General features: G+C 33.8%; 2 protein-coding genes across 2 annotated transcripts; one reads left to right on the top strand and one right to left on the bottom strand.

Moving 5' to 3' along the window:
* Nucleotides 1-16,700: 16,700 nt before the first annotated feature.
* On the bottom strand, nt 16,701-17,642 carry LOC129805322 (ATP synthase subunit delta, mitochondrial). The gene is made up of 3 exons (XM_055853159.1): nt 17,551-17,642; nt 16,947-17,363; nt 16,701-16,874 (listed from the first exon to the last, which is right to left on the bottom strand). The coding sequence occupies exons 2-3, from the start codon at nt 17,358-17,360 to the stop codon at nt 16,812-16,814; spliced, it is 477 nt and encodes a 158-aa protein (XP_055709134.1). The 5' UTR covers nt 17,361-17,363; nt 17,551-17,642; the 3' UTR covers nt 16,701-16,811.
* Nucleotides 17,643-17,767: 125 nt separating this feature from the next.
* LOC129805310 (uncharacterized) lies at nt 17,768-19,460 on the top strand. The gene is made up of 4 exons (XM_055853135.1): nt 17,768-17,979; nt 18,046-18,078; nt 18,159-18,548; nt 18,617-19,460. The coding sequence occupies exons 1-4, from the start codon at nt 17,854-17,856 to the stop codon at nt 19,373-19,375; spliced, it is 1,308 nt and encodes a 435-aa protein (XP_055709110.1). The 5' UTR covers nt 17,768-17,853; the 3' UTR covers nt 19,376-19,460.
* Nucleotides 19,461-22,184: the final 2,724 nt, after the last annotated feature.

Raw genomic sequence — 22,184 nt, 5'->3', positions numbered from 1 at the left:
TTTTTTATGAAATTTAGATTTTTGGCAAAATTTGAAACAAAAAGATAAAAAATTTTAAAATAAGAAAATATCCTGCCCAATGTTATGCAGCCATAACTTTTATTACATAGAAGTTCCGATCCGAGCTCTCGAATTCGAGCATGCGGTTAAGTATTTTTCTCTTCGCTGTTATGTTTTGTTTTCTTTTGTTAGGTAACATATTTTTTAGATAAATGAGAATTAATGGAAGAGCTTTCATAAAGTCATCTACGAGGGTATTGTCGCCTTCCTAATTGGTGGCTTTTGAATGAAGAGTCATACAGATAAGCTGGCATTTATTAATTTTTGTGTCATCTTTTCCTTGCGAAAAGAGCCAATAAGCAGTGCAAGAGAATGAACCACAAGAAGTGTATCAAATTTAATTTATGGAAAAAAATCACACTGTTTTTTTTTTATATTATTTTGAAAAAATAAGTGCGCGCGCAAAAGAAGAACGATGTTCTTGCATTCGAAAAATGTTGCAACAATTTATAAGGTCATGTGGCTCTTAGGTCTTGGACTGGAGAAGAAACTTGCTAAGCACCAGGAGAGCGGAGTTAATTAATGTTGATTGAAATGTAGAGTTGTAAAGTGAATGGGGTAGCAAAAATTCATCGAAATTGGCCCATGTCAGAAAACAAGATCACTTTAGTGTCTGTTTCTTTTACATTTTGATATAAAAACACACTTAATTCATGTATTATTAAATTCGGCGTTTTCGCAATGAGCAACCGACAGACTATCTCTGGCCAAAAAAAGGTAAACTTGCAAAATACTTTAGTTGTTGTGTTTTGAATCAATCACTTGGCGTGTTCTGGACTTGTGAAATCTCTTCCCATCTTTTATCTGATTCATCTCACATAATTTATATTTTCATTGTTCTTACAAGTAATAATTGTCTTTGTGCATAAGATTTTTTTTTGAAATTAGTAACTAATTAGTAGCAACTATTTCAGAAACAGCTTGTTGGTTTTAAATCCCGTTTATAATAAATTTGATGGAATATTCCTCTAACATGTATTTACGACATTAACCACAGATATAAAAATCAGAAAGGTGAACAAAAGAAGCGCTGCCTAATAATTATAATCAGTGATTTAATGAAATAAGTCCAAATTAATTCACATACAAACGCTTCAAGTATACTTTCAAAATAAACGAAAGCAGTGTTTTTTCTTTAGTTAAAATTTCAATTTTTCACAATTTTTCCTCATGTCCTCTATTCACACACTTATATGCAGTCTATTGAATATTCGAGATGTTGAACATAATGAAAATTGTTTATAGGAACGATGACCCCCAAAAAGTTGTTGAAAAATTGAAAGTGCGCCAAAGAAATTCACACGCAAACAGCATTAAGAAAAATAAAGTCAAAAGTCATCCTCCACACGAGAGATCATCGATAAATTTTACGGAGCTTCTATTATTTGATTGTTTACTATTAGAGACATTCATTTTTTTCCTTCCTCGCGGTCTCAGCAAGAAGCTTTTCTGTTATGTATGTAAACGATGAATATGAAATTCACTTCTTATTTTGGTTGCATAAGGTAATTCAATTTGATGGCCTAATGATTAATGTGGGAGTACTTTATTAGAAAATTAAAAAAAGCAATAAATATGATTTTCTCACTGATACCAATTTTTAAGGGCCAAGAGGGTATTCCAAGGATAAAAAAATAAAATTTATGACATATTTAAATCAAAAATTTTTTTTTTAATTGAAGGACTAACTGGAGATTGAAGATGCGGGGTTATGGAAAATTTTAGCAATTTTAGTTGAGCTTCTTTACAATAAATTTACGTTTACTAATAAATTAAATGATTAGGGAAATCCGGGGCAGATGCAATAAGCTAAAAGTTTAAAAATTCCATATCTTTGAAAAGAAATCGAAGCTTTAAATTTTTGTCATAACCCTTTCTAACATATTTAAGAGATAAGAGTAAGACATACTATAAAAATCATAGGGGACAGCTTGCATGTTTGAGACACGGGTATTATTCTTTGATTGTTTGAACAAATGTAACAGAAACACTAATCGAGTTATATCAAGTCATATACAGTTATAAAAAGTTAGATAAAGTCTATACCTTTAGTATACGAATTAAGTGTTATACAAAATATCAAGATAATTTTGTGGGTTTTGGAAATAATGCTTTAAGTCAAAACATAAAAAAGTGTCTTAAACATGCAAGATCTCCCCTATTAAATTTGCATTAGTTAATGCTTGCTGCATAATTTGCATTCCTTAACCATAATATGTGTATAACAGAGTTCTCCATAAACTTTAATCTCGAAGATTTATTTCTCAAAAGCAATTTTCGAAAAATGATTTAAAAAATACTTTTTTTGTTAAGATAGAAAAAAATGTTTGCAAAAAATCAGGGCGTAAAATTACCCAGACGTCTGTTAATATTTCTCGAAGCTTTTTTGAATAGTTTGTGAAATCATCTTTAAGAAAATGGTTTGAGAACCTTTTCGAAAAACTGGATACGTTTTAGATTTTCAATTGTCTATTACAGAATTCGGATAAAATTAGAAACATTTTTTTTGGATTGGAATATTTATCAGGAATATATTATGACAGTCTTTAGGACATCATCCAATTTAGAAGAGAGAAGGGCTTATAGATTCCCATAGTTACGGTACAAAATGCAAAGCCAGTATACTTTCGTACCTATTTATAGTATTTTCCATATATATCATTATATATACATATTGAATTTTGACTATCTGAAAATATGCAGAACACTTGCTAAATTATTATTTTTCGTCTTAAAATATTTATTTTCGAAAGTAACGCGTGCATGAAATTACCCAATCCTCCCCTGATATATTTACAACAATTATGCGCACCAAAGAGTTTATTTTTCAACCGAAAATTAGATTTTACAGCGATTATTCTTTGTCATACAGTCAAAACGGGTTTCCAATTTCATAATTTCATCTACTATTTTTATTATCCAATTTTAGAGAATATTTAAACAATTTGTGTTAATTTAAAAAATGGTGAATATTTTAATATTGCTTTTGTTTATAAGTAACATTAAAAGTTTTGGAAAATAATTAAAATTTGCAAAGTAATACAAAAACATTAGTCTATGGTGTTCAGGGTTTAGATAACTAAAAAAAATCATTAAATGTAACCTATTCTCTTTGAGATTATTTTAGATCTATTAGGTGAGATTCTTAACAATCTCACCTACTATAATCCTAACAAAATTTCATGTCGTCCGATCGACCTCAAACTTGGCCAAAATGTGTTTCGCCACTTCCTGATCACGAATATGTATGTGGCTATTTTACGTTCCCGGCCGGCCGGCCGGCTGGCCGGCCGGCCTGCCGGCCGGCCGCTCTTTGGAGCTTAATAGCTCCTAAACTAAAAAAGATATCGACTTGCGGTTTTCGGCAAAGGTTATATATCGGGTGAAAATTGCAACTTGGTGCATTGACCCCCCACCCCCCGCCCCTCCTTCCGCCATTTTGAAGACCCCTCTTTTTTTGTTTTCTCAATAGCTCCGCCCCTATGGCATCGAGTGGGCTCAAATTTTAGTATGTTATAGCTGGGCCTTAGAGCTTTCCATCAATACCAAACTTAAGGTCCCCCGACCCCCCTGACCCGAGCTATAAGGGTCCAAAAAAAATTTCTTAAAATGGCCATAACTCCGGTTCTAATTATCAGAATTTAAAAAGTGAGGGCTTTTTGGAAAGCTCTCGTGAAATGCCACTTCCCCTTCTAACATCGCAAGTTCATAAAACCACCGCTAGGGGCGCTATTATTAAAAAGAAAATTTTTAAATCTTAAAAGTTAAATAACTCAAAAATTCCTTTGTGCATCGGGCTGAAATTTTAGTATGTTGTAGCCGTTGATTATACCTATCAAACAAAAAAAACCTTAAGTCGATCTAAAACCCCTGACCCGAGCTATAAGGGGTCAAAGTTCGAACATTGACCGGCCTCTATCTCCGGTTCTAACTAACATAGCTACCTAAATTTTATCTTTTTGGTTTCGTCTCGATGAGCACTTTCAGATGGAAGTTCAAAAAGTCACCACAGGTGGCGCTGTGATAGCGTCAAAATTCATCGAAATTCAAAGTCACTTTTTTCAAAAACGGCATTGTGCAAGTTAATGAAATTTTAGTATGTTGTAGTCCAGTCTAGGACGTTTCCAAAATGGTGCGTATGTGCGCTGTGGTTAAAACAGAACCGGAGATATGAGGGGTCAAAGTTCACGAAATTCAAAAAATCATATCTCCGGTTCTATGTGACCGATTTTGATGAATGAGGGCTTAAACGAAAGATCTCACCAAATGCTACAACTTTCTAGAATATTTGAACTTCGTGGGACCAACACCAGGGGCGCCACAGTCGAAAAACCAATTTCAATATCACATAACCTCAATTATCTCGACTGTCGCTGAACCGATTTTGATGATTACTTCGACATAATTGTAGAGGACATTTGTCTCTACATTTCTTCCATACATCATTTTCCGCTCAGACTACGCTATCACTCCGATTTTGCCGTTTAAGTGTGAAAAAATTGATTTTTCCCATAATAACGCTTTGAAATCACTCAGATGCCAATTTGTCTGCCTCTACTCCACAAAGACACTTAAAATATGGTTTTAAATGGAAAGTAGGGGAAGTGCTTATAATTTTGGACAGTCTGCATATAAGCATCGATATCCTAAGTTTGAAGTGCCATATTTTCAATACTAATTGACTTTTCTTGTTACTCTCTTTTCAGAAGGATTGCTTAGAAACTTGGCAAGCTATTTATCATCTCATTTTTTACTAAAATTAGTTTTAATACGTTTAAAAATGAATTGATATGTAGAGGTGAATTTGACTCTTATTTTGGACAACTTGGTTATTAATTTTTACAACTTGTCTGTAAATTTGGACAGATAATCCGCCTCAATAGGATGCCCATTGTTCTTCAGTTTATGAACCAATCTTATCAAGTCCTCTTCCTGGTCATGTAAGGGAAACGTGGAATGTCACAAGAAGCCCAGAAACTTTCCATATCATTCATTAAAGTGAGTTGACTTCGGTACTCCAAGTACGTGCGGATTCGCTCATTCCCTGCCCTTTCCGGGAGCCTTTCAAGGCATTTCTCACTGCATCTCTTTCGTAGAGATGATGCTCCTTCATTTCTCCAGGCATTTGTCCAACCTAGTCATCACAAAAGCTAAAACTTCACGAAATTTCGTGAGAAAAACACCTGTCCAAAATAAGAATCATCACCTCACTGGTGAATGTCTTAAAAAAATTCCCATTTTTCACACGAAAAATATAATTCACAAGGCAAATCTCACTTAAGGTCAAATGTACAAATCACCACTAACGTGAATCAACACAATATTCAATGAATATTCAATAATATCACTCAAAAACAGCGAACAAACTTTGTTAGTACTTCACCAAAACTAAATAAGACTGAAGTAAGCCACGAAGTTCTGTCATATTTCTCGTAAGCAATTGCTCACACTGAATTTTCAACAAAGCAATTTCAACTCAAATCATATTCAAAATTTAACGTATTTAGTGTCTAAATCTTCCAAAAAGAACAAATATTTAGATAGAATTCATTATTCATCAAATATTGGAATAAAAATCCATCATTTTAATCAATTTATTTTTAGTGTCCAATGTTATCCTCAAAGTGTCCAAAATAAGAAACTGGACAAAATTAGAAGCATTTCCCCTACCACAAAATACAACAATTCTTTGATATAGTTGAAGTTCAACAAATGACTACTTGGGGCACTCTGGATGAAAAAACAAGTTCAGAAACAAAAAAACCTCGCTTATCTTGGCTTCTGAGTAATCGATGAGATCATGTTCTATGGGAAAATTATAGAGAACATTCCGGTCTATATTTCACCCATATATCACTTTTGTGCCAGTTCATCCAAATCCTTGATATTTTGGTTTAAATACAAAATTTGCATAATTTCACGAATTTGATTCAAGATAACTGAATGGCGTCTCCCAACTTCAGCTCTAAATCGAATTTGCATGCACTCCGAGTTAGCTCACGTTAAGAATCTCACCTACATAAGCCGGTTAGGATTATCTGTCCCTTTTAGATTATTGTTACTCTGTACTTCAGATTTAATACAATAATAAAACAATTTTTATGTTAACTGCTTATATATATACAATATATCCTCAAGTCAAATATTCGCTATTCTCATTGCCATATCTCAATAGATAGGCATATTTCTGGTTATTTTTTTGCAATCACGTTTTTTTTTTTAAATCAATATATTTGGCACACGTGCTATATCAACTCTCTTGATGAATTAATTTCTAATGAACATCACTAACGAGCTTGACGTTACTTGTTAGTGTTAGACAAAGAATTTGGTAATATAGCGAGTGTACAAAATGGTAAAAAAGAATTCAAGGGCCTTCTCTTGCATTTTCACACAGCGTTTGACGGTGGAACCAAAAAAAAATATTACCAAGATATATTTAAACAATTTATTACTACTTCTTCGTAAATGATTTTAAGATGAGATGAAATACCTTGGTTTCTCGGATCATGAGAAAAAATCCTTGCCTATTTTATACGGGTTGTCGTTAAAAAAAATCGTCTTGGATGAAAATAAGATTAAAAATTTAATTTCAACAGTTTGTGTACAAGACCAATATTGCAAAAGATTACGAGAATAAGAAAAAAAATCAAGAGTGGATCATTCTCATTTTACTGCTTTTTAATGCCATTTTTCAAATTTTTTGAGACTATAAGCAAATTGAACTATTAATTATCACATGTGTTAATAAAATTGATGACTTTTATCATGTTGATTAAGATGAACATATTAATTGAGCATGTAGCTCATTTAATATTCAATCTTATTTCAAAATTAATACATCATTATATTCAAACAAGATAAATCACAGCCAAATTCAACAAATTTCAACGTCAGTTAATACAAGAAGTTATTTATTATGAATTAGCACAAGTTCCTTGGAGCGAGACCTTTCAAAAATATTTTTATACAATATGGTGAAGAAATTTGTTTATTCCCTAAATTTACATGAATGCAGAAAATATTAGATATTTGTGCATATTTTTGCTGAATATATGCCGCAAAAAATGTTTCTTGTATGTATTGGAAAAAGTTGATATAATAAAACTTCGAGATAGTAATTTTTATTGCTAAAACACGAAATATATGTAAATTATATCAATAAGTCTTCTATCTTAGTTGCAGTCAAATTTAGCATTTTTATGCATTTGTTGGAATTTTCTGTTAGACCATTCGCTTATTATCTCACACTTTCATTTTTCACCAAAACTTGGTGCTTTTTGGATGCAAAAGTTTATTGACATTATTGGCACATTACACACAGATGGTAAGTGATTGATGATCCGATGCACTGGACAAACAACTTGGAACTCACTTATTTGATCTCATCCTCATATAACGTCCATCAATTTCTCGTCGGTTTAATTTCTTTTATTTTTTGAATGCCAATGCCATTCAGCTTTGGACATCATTATCACACACCGTGGACAAGCAATAGTGACCATAATTGCTAGAGCTTTTTTTGTGAATAAGAAATTCACTTCATAGAGCAATTGGCGAAACAATAAAAGAGGAGATTCAAAGAGGGAGCGCGCAAGTCCATGTGTTTTTTTTTATTGATGCGATATCTTGACGAAAATCTTCATGTTGTTGGTCAGGTCAGTTAGCTAATATCGAAAATGCCTACCTTAGAAAACAAGTTTAACGTCTTGCTATTTTAAAAATTTATTTTGATAGAATTTCAATTTATTTGTTTTTTTATACATTTTTGCTTGATTTGTTTTAGGAAGAAATATTATTTGAATAGTAATTGGTACGGAGTTATTTAGATTTTCAATTTTTTTTAAAGACATTTATAAAAGAAAAATTTTACATGATGTTATGATACAATCGTTAATCGATAGGGGAGACTGGGGCAAAAAGTCACAAAATGGATATTTTATGTTTTTATAAGCTACTCGAGCACTTCCAAAATTTATAATTAGCACAGTTTTATAGGAAATTTACCACTCTACAACTCTGGGAAAGTCATTTTCCTCTATTTTGTAAGCAAATATATTTATCGAGCCGTTTTCTAAAGGGTAATTTTGTGATCATTCTCAAAAATGCTGGGGCAAATAGTATCAGGCATAAGATATTATCACATTTTGATTCGTTTTATTACGGGATTCCGTAAATTTAAGTAAAATATCGAGATTACATATTTTCATAGGAAATTTATTCTTCTACACTTTTGTAAAACACCGTTTCTCTATCTGAGCGAGAAAAGCGCATTTTAAGCTATTTTACAAAAAAATACTCAAAAGACTGCAAATCGTTTGACCAATGCAAACAAAAAGCGGCGACACATAGCATTGACGTTTCTTTTCACCGTGGGACATCAGAAATTGTTTCGGTTATTGTTACTTTTTGCTCCATACCTTTTGTTACTTTTTACCCCAAGTGGTCGTTTTTAATAAAAGGATTTCTGGAGAACAGAATCTTTGTAAAATTTTAAAATAGATAGCGGTTTCCTATTCAAAGAATATCCAGATAGATAATTTGGGAAATATTCACCAGTGCATCAAATTTAAAATAAGTAGCTAATAATTGATATCTTCTCCACGGAAAATATTTTCAAAATAAGGCTAAAAATGTCGATATTTTTTATTTCCTAAATTGCCTGTTCGAATCGTATACGACATTGAAGAAGACCTATGGGGGTTATCTATGGAAAAAAAATTTAAGCCGCTATCTTATTTATCTTGGAAGATATTGAATTTTAAAATTTTCGATTTGTGACTTTTTGCCCCAGTCTCCCCTAATATAAAATTATTACAAAAAGGCTCTGTAGCCCTCTTCTTTCGGGATTTTCAATTTTAAGTAATCAATTTAATTATTTTTTATGGAAAATATGTATAATACTTCAGTTTTCAAATTAAAATTAATTATTTTATATATTTCAATTTTAAAGAATTTTTATTTTCTTTCTTTCACGTTCAAAACATAGAAAGTTTTAATCTTTTATTTATATGTTAAACAAATGTGTTAAATGTTATCAATAAACTTTAATTTTTATTCAATTTTAAAATAAAATATTTTGGATTTCCAAAATTAATGATTATAGTCAGTAAAAAATATAAACGCCGTTTAGCTCTGGAAGCTCTTCACCAAAACTTTATTAGGTTTAGGACCAAAACTTTATTAGGAGCAGGTTATTCGAAGTAGAATAAAATTATTATTATTATTATTATATTATTAAGTATAAACTGTAATTTTATAGGAATTTTAATTAAGAAAAACAACTAATTAAAAAATGAGTTTATCTTTTAGAAAGTCTTACAAAGTTCATTTATTATATCATTTTTTTAAAATATTTTGTTACACACGGTGAACGAAATTCAAATAGCTGTTTTTTTTAATTTTTTATTGTTCCTAGAACTGATCTCCTATAAGAAATTATTATTATTCATTTTAAAACGTTCAGTTCTTACTTAAAATCACAGATCTCAAAAACTGAAACATTTTATTTGATAAACAGAATTTGTGATTGATAGAGCTCGAAAGACTTCAAGTAATGGAAATAAAGGACATCATGTAGAGAGTATGGCCCATTCGACAATTGTTAACCCAGTCGACGGCCAAACCCACCAATCCCAATCCTTCATTCCTATGACACACCCCACCCAACATCCCTAGGCGGGTGCTGAAGGTTGCTGGGGCTTTTGTTCATGTCAGCTGTCCCTGCACTTCAGTGAGTGAGCATCAGTCGCCGTGGACGGTTCACTCCAAGGAAGTTGAAAGATGGGTGGCACCTTGAGTTCCCCATTTTCCCTTAATAAGTTTTATAATTTCAGTGAGCCCCATCAGGGCTTACAATCAGGATAATTAGGATAATTAGCATAACAATAAAAACCATTACGATGTAAATGAGCCACTATATGTATATCAATTCGTTAAGAAAATGGATCACTAGGAATGAAACTGGTACTTTCAAAAGTAATTACCGTGTTATGTGATAAAGATTTCGTACGAATTTGTTGCAAAGTGATGACTTTTATTAAATTAACAGTTTTTAAATTTTGAGTAATTCATTTTTAATAACTCGTAACTCTTAAGTCAACTAAAATTATCAATTGTAAATATTTTATAAACATTAAAACGACGATTAACACTATTTTAACACATGCTATTAAGTAATATCAAATAGATTTTTTGTTACTATTTTAAGGAGTGTTTCTTGGAAATTTGTAGATATTTTATCGTATTCTTTTCTCTAAAATCATTCTTAATACATTTTAAAATGAAAAAAATATATACATATATAGCTTTAGGTAATATTTTGGCCACGTTGATTCTCATAGTTCCTTGCCCTTCCGGAATTCTTCCAAAGTCTTTTTCACATCATCTTGTTCGTCAGAGCGATATTTCGTGATATTTTTTTGCATTGAATAATCCTTAGAGTGTGCAAATTTGAAGAACAAAAGAATTGGCCGAAATTGCAAACTGGCCGATATTTGGCACAGTTTCCCTAATTAAGTAGAAAGCATTATGCGAGATGCGACTGAGTTAATCTCTCTCCTTGTGGACTTCTTCATGTTACACAACTTTATTTAACGGAAAGCTAGCAGATCGATCAATCTTCAAAAAGGTTTTCACTTGACTGATCTTTTTTTGAAGCAAGTGCTACAAAGGGCGTAGTATAGTAATTGTAAGGGGAGCATTTCGGTTTCTGATCACACGTCTGTAATTGTGGGCGTTATTTTCTCACAGTTAGCTTTAAAAATAATCAACTCTCAAGTAAACTTGAGCATAAAAAAAGAAAAAAATCTCGTTTATTTCAAATTATAAGCTATGTAGAGGCGTGGCTTAAAAATATTTTAGGCGGAGTCTGTTTAAGTGATTCAATACTGCTGTATACAAAAAGTAAATTTCAGTAAGAGATGCAATAAAGTATAGAAATATTAATACCATCTTTTCCTAGTTAGCTCATTTAGTGTTTTTTTCCTTATAGGAATGTAACAACATTTTAATAAGCGCTATGCCTCTTTTTAACACAACCTTCGAGGCAATCCGCGTTGGCATTCATAGTTTTCATAAAGACCGTTGATGAAGAGTCTCAGTGTTTTTCATTTAGTTTTTTTTTAACAGTACGCATGTATGATTGAACAATGTAAATTTTGGTGATCATCCCAATGTGCTGTAGGCTGAAGAAGCCCACTGAAGCCGGTGTACAAGCAAAAACACTCAACAAGCTGGACCATCTTCCGGATTGTGATTTTTACAAGAGCGCAGTGGAAGATGACAAAAAAAGTCCGCACAATATAACTTCAATTGCGTAGACAAATGTGAATGCTCAAGTGGTTGACTTTCGGAAGTGAAAAAGTGGGCATATTTCAAGTATTTTCACTCACAAACAGCATATTTATTGGTGAGATTTACAAAATTCGGAGATTTTTCCTTCGGAGCGAAAGGAAAAAGTAAGCAAAAATTGAAATTAACGTAAAGAGTAAATTAGTTTTTTCTGCCACTGTCTTCTTTTCACCAAAACCATGGACTTTTAAATTACATCCTCTCTTTGCCAGCTTCAAAATATAAGCCTTCCTCCCAAAATATTACGAAACTATTTGCATATAATTTCAGGTTTTAGGCTTCTTTCAAAACATTGTGTATGTATATTTTTACTAATGCATAACACTCTTGTCTGTTGAGATAAAATTGTGTAATAAGAACAAACTTTGAAAAAAAATAGTGTTTAGAGAAAAATTGATCAGTGATCGACGATTTGTACAAATTTGACATTAGATATTCAAATAAATATTATTAATTGTGCGCTTTTCTCATGTTTGTATATGCTCAAAATATTATGACTTCTCCCACAGACAAAAGGATCATCAACAATAAATTCAATACTTTCTTTTTTTTTCTTCTTTATATAACATCTCGATGATTTTTGCGGTGTATTCTAATAAAAGGTAAAACATTGTGTTCTTATGTGGGCATACATCTGAAACATGATAAATTCATAAATTCCATCATGCATTTGTGTTTGGCAATCTTCTTGAGCATAAACTTTTCGACAGTTATGCAAGAAGCATATTCGAAGTTCAACGTATAAAAGTTACCGTCGCATGCAAAAATTGTGTAGATCGAGGAATATGGAAGTTTTTAAATCTTTTTTTATAGCATAGAAAAGTTTATTTGACTCCATTTCACCTTCCGAGTCAGCTCTGTGTTCATATGTAATTTTAGGTCACGCTCCTTATGTCAATGGATAAATTAAAGAAAAATATTTTCAATATTTAAGAGAAGAGGGTGTTACTGTGTTATCACACTTGCACATTAAAATTTTAATATGATTCACATTAATTGTCGCTGGTGAGAGTCCAAATGTGAAATTTGTGTGTTTGAAACATTTTATATTCAAAATTTGATCTATTTGTTGATAAAAAGGTAGAGTTGGCCCGCAAAATTTGATATAAATTGATTTATAGCATTAATGCGAAAAATTAATGCGATTTTCTCTTTAATTTTTTAATGTGAAAAATATTTATGCTTTAGGTAAATTTAAACTTATTTTTGTAGAGCAAGTCCACTTCTTTATCAATAAATAGAAAAACCCCAAATATTAAGTCACTCAAAGACACAAATAACATATTTGGACGCTCACAAGCGACAATTAATGTGAATTACATTAAAATTTTAATGTGCAAGTGTAATAATGTTAGTGTCTTAATGCTCAAGGTGTGAGCTTTGTGAAGTGGAGACCCTTTTGATCCCTGAGCCCTAAATAGACCCCGGCTGATCCTCGAGAGTATTTCATCTAGTTTCCTCTATATCATCCTTTACTGCCAAATTTTATGAGATAAATATTTTCAGGGATTGGTATACGTCTATTTAGATTTAGGAACTTAAAGATCGAATCTGAAGCACTCTTCAGACTAAAGGTTTACTCCAGTTTCTGTTCGTCTCAAAATCGTAAATACCAACCAATTTTATTGGTTTTTCAGAGTTTAATGGATCATTTACCTTTAATTATTCATAGATTTTTTAATATACCTTGAATTACTCCTAAAAAATTAGATAAGTTAACCCTTTAAGGACAATTAGGTTACCCGAGACCCATAGAGAAAATAAGTTTTCCTGATTACTTAAAGTTATTTCTTTCTAATGTTTTTATGTAATTGTAAAGTAGAAGGTTATAGGAATCTAGAATATTTTTTGCAAATCTCCAACTATTTACTATATAGTGCTCAAAAGTGACGAATTTTCAAATTACCGCATTGATGATTTTTTATAATTCTTTTATATTCCCATTTTTGCTGCTCGAACTCAAAAAGAAAGCAGTTATATTAATCGTCTTTTTTTCATCTTGTCACCGTTCTGGAACTTAAACGGTAAGAGATATCGACTTCCAGTCTTCGATGACCCCTAATAAAAAAACAATATCTCTAAACGTTTTTTTCCCTCAGCCCCCCACTAACTCCATCAAAACCATGTTTTTTTTGTTTTTCTCAAAATTGGCCCAAGCTTTTTTAATGATTTTGGGATATATTTTAGAGGTAGCCTAGGCGAACATTTCTTCCAACATACCCATGATCGGAAAATTCGCCATTTTGAATTATGGAAGGTCAACTACTTTGGATGGCCTATTTGTCAACTGATTTGAATGCAGCTGCATTGGTCTTCATCGGTAATGAACCAAGTACCGACTTTTGACTAATTTGACATCCCCTATAATTAACATCCTCTAAAAACCATGTTTTTTTCGGTTTTTCTCAAAATTAGTCAAAACTTTCAGTACTTTCCCACTCTTTCAGTCTCAAAATTGGACTGAACTAAATTTAATTTGGTGTGATGTTCAAAAGAAGAATTATTGATTTTTTTGTATTCAAAATCAGTTGATTACTTATTATTTCAAATCAATATATGCAGTTTTCATTGTACAGGGAGTCCTAAAAATATCAAAATTAATATTCAAAATTAATACTTCTCTCACACCTTTTGTTAGGGTAAATTAAGCTAATTTAAAACCTGCTTCAAATGGAAATTTTTCGCTACTCCAAATGGAAACGTCACTGTTTTCATGATAAATACAGTACTAAATTATTATATTTATATATTTTCTATACCACAGTTTCATTATTTAGTTAATTTTGCTCCAAATAAAGCGAAAATCTATTCATATTCACAAATTTTAATTTGTTAATTTCTCAGAAAAATTAAAAGTGTATCCTTTCACCATTGATTTTTCATATATCGACCATGTTTTTCAATAAAAAACACAAAAAGGTGACTGTTGTTTATTCGTTTTGTTTAACATTTATGTCATATTTCTGACTAATTTTAGTTAAATTAAGTGCTAATCTTTATTGTTAATGATACGTGAAGTTTTCAAATGAAATAATTACCTATTTTGTGAACAAAAAGGGTTTTTCTGAAGTGTCTGCAAATGCTTCAATAGGAAACCCCGGAAATATGATTTTTTTGGAGAGATTTTCTTATTGTTTTAGATGGGAAAGGAGAAAAGACCAGGAATAAGAACAAAACCTGCACTCAAGAGCAACTCAACAAGGTTTTGGAAGCCTTTCGTCGCGATTTCAGTTACACTGTTTGTCTCCAATTAGAAACTTTCCCTTGTCTCCATTTGGATTAATTCGTTTCCAATAGAAGCATTTTACATTCGCGTATTTTTCTTGTATTTAAGAAGTTTTCAAATTATATCTAAAGAATTTTCACTAAACAGTTTAACATTCTAGAAGAGTCAAGGAGCAAATTTATGTAGTTTTCTTTAGAAAAAAATATGAACTTAATGTGTTGAATCTTCTGTCAAAGTTAAAGTATCTGGAAATGGTTTTGAATTAGGACATTTACCCTAGTAAAATTTCGCGAAATCAGAATTTTCAAACAAACTCAAATCTAATTTGAATTTGTCTTGATGATCGCGATCGCGTCATCTATAACGAAAGAATCTGACAAGTTCATCGTAGACCACCCAGGAATGCCTTCCCCGCTGGGTGGTTCCTCCGGTTCCTCCGTACTTCTGGAGTTTTTTGGTAGAGGCTGCGCATTTTTAATACGATTTATCACAAGTGTAAGGATTTTTTTTAGACGTTGAGTTGTACAACGTAAGTCAAGTGAGGCAACGATCTTGTCTATCCCCAGCAAGGATAAAATGCTAACCGATTTCAATTCAGCTAATGTGTATTTTCAGCTGAATTCTGCTAGCCTTAAAATGACATTCGCGATGAGGCATTATAATTATCAAAATATACAGAAAACGCTTCTTTTTCAGCTAACAGTAATCCCATTGACATCCTACTGAGATCCGGTGATAATAGATATTTTAATTTTATAAATCTGATTTATAAAGCTGATCTAAAAAAAAGTTTAAAATACTAGAAGTTTTAGTCTAGGAACTAGGAATAAAATTTAGTATATAGAAATATTTTTCGAATATTTATTTTCTAAAATTCATTGAGAAAAGGGATGGCAAAGTGCCATATGTTTTGCGAACAAACATTATCATAATATTTAAAATTTTTACCTTAATAAAAGAAATTAAAGTTTTATTCTGAAAAAGTAGCAAAATGTTTTCAATATTCCGCGTCGCATCGCATCATAGTATATATTCAGGCGTATTTCAAAAATGATTTCATAAATTGACTCCCAATGGTAGGCAAATTTACGTAGTTGTATGTATGTGCATAATTCCGTCAGGTGCGCATAATCCCGAAAGACTTAATGCCGGGACTAAGTGTAGAGCCTTTTTTAACATTTGTCCTGGAAAAGCCGTTACTAAAAATGATTCTATGGTATTTTCTCTATTTTTGTATAAGCACGAAAAGGGCGAAAGGGCAACTTCTACAAGAAAAATGAAAAAGAAATCGTACAACGCATTTTCGAGTAATTTAAAAAAAAAATGGTTTTGGAGGAGAATGGGAAGAATGGGGGGGTGGGTAAATAATGGGTGTTAACAATCTTTGGGTTGATTTATGGGGGGTCCCCGAAAATCCCAAGTCTCTATCTCCAACTGTTTGGCCTCTAGGCGTGGTAACCATCAGACGGGACAGACGGACAAACGGCGTCATCATTTCTCAGAAATCGTTGGAAACGCGAAGATTTGGTGAGAAATTTAGTCCCGGGGGTGAAAATTTTGTGAAGTGAAAAAATCCAGGGATTCTCTCTGGGGAGTTCGAGTCGGTTCGTGCAATAAGAAAAAACAAGATTTTCCAATTTCCATAGCAGCCTGTAACTAACTATGGGAGCAATGCCTCCAAAAGGCATCAATGATCAATGCATCAATGAAAAAACTCCCAAATTTCTCTGAGAGAAGAATAAGATGAAGCAATCTTCAAAGGTTAAACATCTTCCGGGGGCCGTTTTGCATCTTTCTTGCTTATCTTCCATTCCATATAACACATTTCTCCTTTGCACAAAAAAAAGGAAATTCATGATTATGCGATCTGTGAAATCGCTGGGGACATTTTTTTTTGCAAATTTATTATTTTTATTCACACAATTTTCACTGGTTTTTAATCCCTAATCTCTCTTTCCGCTGAACTGGAGAAATTTTGTCGAGGGATAAAAAATTTAATATCTGTTACGCATCTTTTTTTGCAAAAAACGTTTTGCCTAGCTTTCGGCGTTATTTCAATTTTGTTGGGAATAAAAACAAATTTTTTGGGATTTTCACTTTATCAATTTTCTTTACATAATTTTCACAATCTATTCATGCTGAGAAGATGTCATTCCCAATCCTGATGAATTATTTACTGAACCGCCTTAACGAGAGCTTCGGCAACTTCCACAGCAATTCCGGCTTCCGCCCTCGCCTGGAAAAATATATTTTTTTTTTAAATTCAATCCGGGAACAGAAGGGCATTTTGGTTAGCTCTAAACATTACCACATCATTTTGAGCAGATGCCAATTGCTGCTGGGATGACTGAAGGACTTCCCGGCAGGCACTGGCATCGAGACTCTCCACGGGATGAGCCTCTTCGGCGAGAACTTGCACGGAGGAATCGTTATTCACAGTCACAGTACCACTCGACACGAAGAATTTTTTCGATGCACCGTCCTTCTCATAAACCTGCACCACTCCTGGTTGGAGAACAGCCAGAGTGGGCACATGCTTGGGCAGAATACCAAAGTGACCACTGAAGGTGGGAACATCTATTTGCCGGACCTCCAGCTCATCGTAGAACACTTGATTGGCAGCTGCGAATGTGAGTTTCATCTCATCCGCATAGCCACGGGATTGCAGGAAGCGGGCCCCTCGGGTGGCCAACATGCGGGTACCTCTCAAAAACAGTGGCATTGTCTGCAAATTCCAGAATTTTTGTGAGTTTGGATAAAACAGGAGAATTATGTAACTATTTTGAGGTTAGGTGGGAGAAATTGCTAATTCCTGGGTAAAATAATGGGTGGGAAAGCAGGATTATTCTGTTTCATTGCAGATTATACACAGATGAAGCATTTTAAGAGTAATTTATATATTATTTACTCACTTTTTGTGGTTTATTTTGAGAAAATCCGCACCTTTAGAAAAATTTTAGGGGCTCACTATCTGTTGAACTGGCAGGGGTCTCTGTAGTCGCGAAGATGATTTTTTTCTTGCTTGCCCAAACTGAATTTTTCAGCGGCGAGGAAAAGGAGAAAACATCAGAAGAGTCTGACAAGTCGTAGGACATTTCTGGCAATCTTCCTGCAACCGGGAAGATAAATTGGGAGGGCTGTCATTTTGAGCGCCATTGAGGGTGTTTTTAGCCTCGAAAGAGAGATCTCTTCAAGGTTTTCATTTCCGAGTGAAAATGTCTACTGCAGAGGCTTCGGATTACGAAAGAGACGTGGTGAATGAGTTCAAGATCTCCAATGATCTCAAAGATGATATTGTGTACTGCCAGAAAGTCCTGAGGAGCTATATAAAAGTGCATCAGGTAAGTGTTCTTGTGAATGTTTGTTTTTTCCTGGATAATTTTGCAATTTTTATTTGATTCTTTCAGATTTGCGCTATTCGTTTGGTTAAAAATGCCATGGTGAGATATATTTTTGAAAAAATATTAATAATTAACTGATGGAATGGGATTTAAAACGACTTCTTTGTCCACGTAAACAGAGCAGGAGCAGTCTTTCGATTCTGAAGCAGTTAGAGAATGATATCCGGGATTTGATGAAGGATCAAAGGAAGCTGATTGGGCGCCTAAGGAAGGATATTGAGAAACACCATTCAACTAGTGAAATGAGTGATACTCCCTTGGACACAAATCTCTACAATGCTTATCTCTCAAAAATTCTTTATTATCACTTTGAGAGCACTTACAATACAATTGAGCCCGTTAATGTCCAGAGGCGGTTCACGGATGGCGAATTGATCAGGAAGTATGGACTGGAGAATTCTTCATCGATTCCTCCGTCCCCTCAGAAGATGCAGATTTCTCTGTTGAAGCCCAAAAGTGAGAGAATGTCCTTTAGCAGTGGCACTTCACGAGGAACTCGTCCTCCTCATGTAGGTTTTCATTGGAATTCTATCTTCTTTCATTTGAACTTTTCAATAAAAATGTTAAAACATTTCAGATGAAGGTGAAACGGAAGAAAATAAAACGCAATAAAAATCAATACTTCCGGGGTGGAAATGCTGTCAAGAGGAGTCGAATGAAGCTCTTGGCAGCACTGAAAAATGCCAAGAGCATGAGGGATAAACACATGACGCCTCCGAGAGGCATTAAGAATGACAGTGACTCTGAATCTTCTCCCAGTAATTCCCAATCCTCAGCAGCTCCATCCGAAGAGGACCACGTCATAATGCCAAATGTATGCCTGCCACCAGAACCACCAGAGCCAGATTCATACAATCAGGAATCCTTCCTGCGCTTCTTTGGCCTCTACACGCACTCCTACAATGAGATCCTGAAGAATCGCCGTCCTGAGCGTCGTAAGAGAAATGTTCAGAGCACCGCACGGACAGACTTTCACTATGACTACCATGATCTAGTGACCATGAAGACAGGCAGTGTCCGTGGGAGGCGACAATTGAACTGGAAGGCACAGAGACTGAGCAATGAGGAGAAGGCATCAGTGACGTCTACACCACAGAGTCGCTCTTCCACATCATCCCCAGTGGATTCGACTCCTTCGACGCCCACATGTGTCATCTGCTGCAGACCAGGGGAGCATCAGCTCAAGTCCTGCAACTTCTGCACTAATCTCTTCCACGTCATCTGTCACGATCAGGCATATGACACGGCTGACTACAGACCAGGCGAATTTGTCTGCCCCTCTTGCATGACTCTTCGTAAGCGCATGAAGTCTGGACAGGGATCTTCCAGATATTAATTTTTTCTCTCTCCTTTTAGCTGGAGATGTTATTCCTTTAACTTTGATTGCAAATAAATATTTTTTTCTCATTCGATTAGGCATACTTTTGTTGGTTTTATTTGGATGTTCAATGTTTTTTAACCCTTTAACTCTTTCGCATCACACTTTTATTCAGCAAGTGAATTCATGTAAAATTGAGTATTTCCTAATGCTTTATGATCAAATATAATAGTTCTGAGAGGAAAAAAAAATCCATTGCCTGAAATCTCGGAAAAACCCCGGGTCATATATGACCCTATTGTCCTCAAGGGAAGTGTACGTACATACCATTTTCAAAATCTATATCACGGGCTTTTTAAGAGTTTATTTTTGCTTGAAGTTACTAATTTAGCCAAAACCAAGGCAAATTGGATTGTCTTGATGAACACTGTACTCCTGGTGTTCAAGAAATCTTCCTGGTAATCCCTTGAACAGTCACTGTCACAATATTTTGAGTGGTATTTGGCAAAAATAAACTTATCCACATATTTATTCACACACAATACAATTGCACAATATGAGACGCTTGCAGAATACTCTAAAATATTGCAAAATATGTTATAATTCTTCAGATATAAAGATGAAATGTCCAGGAGCAAGATGTCCCACCTGCATTTCACAAAGAAAAACAATGTCCCAACTACATTTCGCTATAGGTTTGGGACGAAAACACTGTTACCCTTGGGGACAATAGGGTCATATATGACCCGGAAAATTCTACGCGCTTTTCTGGAAAATTAGGGTAGTTTATTATATCAAAATATGCAATATACAATCTTTGGATATTCTATTTTGTGTTTCTAAAGAACTTTTTGCTGAAAAAAAAAATAAATTAATATAAAAAATTTTGAAAAAGAAAAGTCATTTCACAAAGTTCGAAATTAGTGATTTTTGATCTCAAATATTTTCTTTTCCTGAATATCTGAAGTCTTGAGAAAATTAGCCAAGAATCTTACATCCTTCTATTATGATGTTGTGCACAAACCGATAGATTTCAGTTAATGTAAATAGACGAAAAAAATTGTGTTTTCCCCGGGTCATATATGACCCTAATGACGCGAAAGAGTTAAGGACGATTGGAACACTGGTGTCCCATAAAGAAAATAATTTTTCCTGACGACCTGAATTTCCTTTTTAATTATGTTTGTACGTAATTACAAAGTAGAAGGTTGGAGGAATCTAGGATATTTTTTGCAAGCCTCCAGCGATTGGCTATAAAGCAATTTTTTATGCTAAAAAATGACGAATTTTTAAATTCTCATATTGAAAAAATGATTTTAATTATTTTTTATACTTTCAAATTTTTCTTAAGCAAAACCGTTTTGGAAAAAGAAACTACAATACTCTTACATAATATTTTTCATTAGATTGAAAATTTATTATTCATTAGTATTGTCAGAAAAATTACTTAAATTTTTGGGCTAGTTTTGTCCCTATCGCTCGTAGAGCTAAAAAATACATCGAATTAGAATCCGTTGGATTTTCCAAAGTCAGATTTTAGATTTAGACGTTTGATTGATTTTGTTTATCGGTTAAATTTTTATTGTTGATTTTCGGTCCGTGAAAATTGTTGATTTTCGGCTCGTCGTTAAAGGTTTAAAAAGATTTAGTCAACTTGAAAAAATTTTGCAAAAGCCTAAATTTAACGAATAAATTTCTAGCGGCCCTGGTTTAAAATGCAGCAGAGCAGAATGGACAGTAATCAAAAAGAGGCAGTGATAAGCCTAGATCAGCTTATAGAGGTGCGATTCCTTCATTGCAAATTTGGATTGTGGAAAACTTGAACGATATTTATACATAAATAATGCAAATTTCGTTTAATAATTTTTAAACTGTATCTAACATTATTAATCGTTATTAATAAGGAAAATTGGATGAGAAATGCATGAAAGTGTTTAAAAATCTTTAAAGTCGACTTTCTCGGAAACTATGAGAGATAGAGACTTCAAACTTTACATCCATTTTTAGAGCCTTTTTCAGGCTTGATATGTGCAAGATTTCACTTAAAAAAAAATGAATGAGAAATGCATAACTGTGTCTGAAAATCTTTAAAGTCGACTATCTCGGAAACTATGATAGATAGAGGCCTCAAACTTTACGTCCGTTTAGAACCTCTGTCACCGACCCGTGAGAATCCGCGAAGATATTCATAACCTACGAAAAATACGCGACCCGCGAAAATCCGCGAAAAATTTCACGCCCCGCGAAAATCAGCGAAAAAATTCGCGCTCCGCGAAAATCCGCGGAGAAATTCGCGCCCCGCGAAAAAATATGCGACCCGCGATAATCCGCGAAAAATTTGCGCCCCGCAAAAATCAGCGAAAAAATTCGCGACCCGCGAAAATCCGCGAAAAAATTCGCGCCCCGCGAAATAATACGCGACCTGCGAAACTCCACGAAAAATTACACGCCCCGCTATAATCCGCGAAAAATTTGCGCCCCGCAAAAATCAGCGAAAAAATTCGCGACCCGCGTAAATTCGCGAAAAAATACACGACCTGCGAAAATCCGCGAAAAATTTCACGCCCCGCGATAATCCGCGAAAAATTCGCGCCCCGCAAAAATCAGCGAAAAAATTCGCGACCCGCGAAATTCCGCGAAAAAATTTGCACCTTGCGAAAATTCGCGAAAAAATACGCGACCCGCGAATATCCGCGAAACCTTTAGAAAGTCCTTCGCTTATCTTGCGCCACTGATTATGAACAACCTGCGAGATTTAGTTAATCCGATGAATCCAAAGAGATTGGCTACTAGTAGAGAATGGAGTGGATGGCCTCGGGCAAATCCT

The sequence above is a fragment of the Phlebotomus papatasi genome, chromosome 3 (assembly GCF_024763615.1).
Source record: "Phlebotomus papatasi isolate M1 chromosome 3, Ppap_2.1, whole genome shotgun sequence".
Taxonomy (NCBI): Eukaryota; Metazoa; Arthropoda; class Insecta; order Diptera; family Psychodidae; genus Phlebotomus; species Phlebotomus papatasi.
Note: the sequence above shows the minus strand (reverse complement) of the source record. Positions and strands in the feature narration are given on the sequence as shown.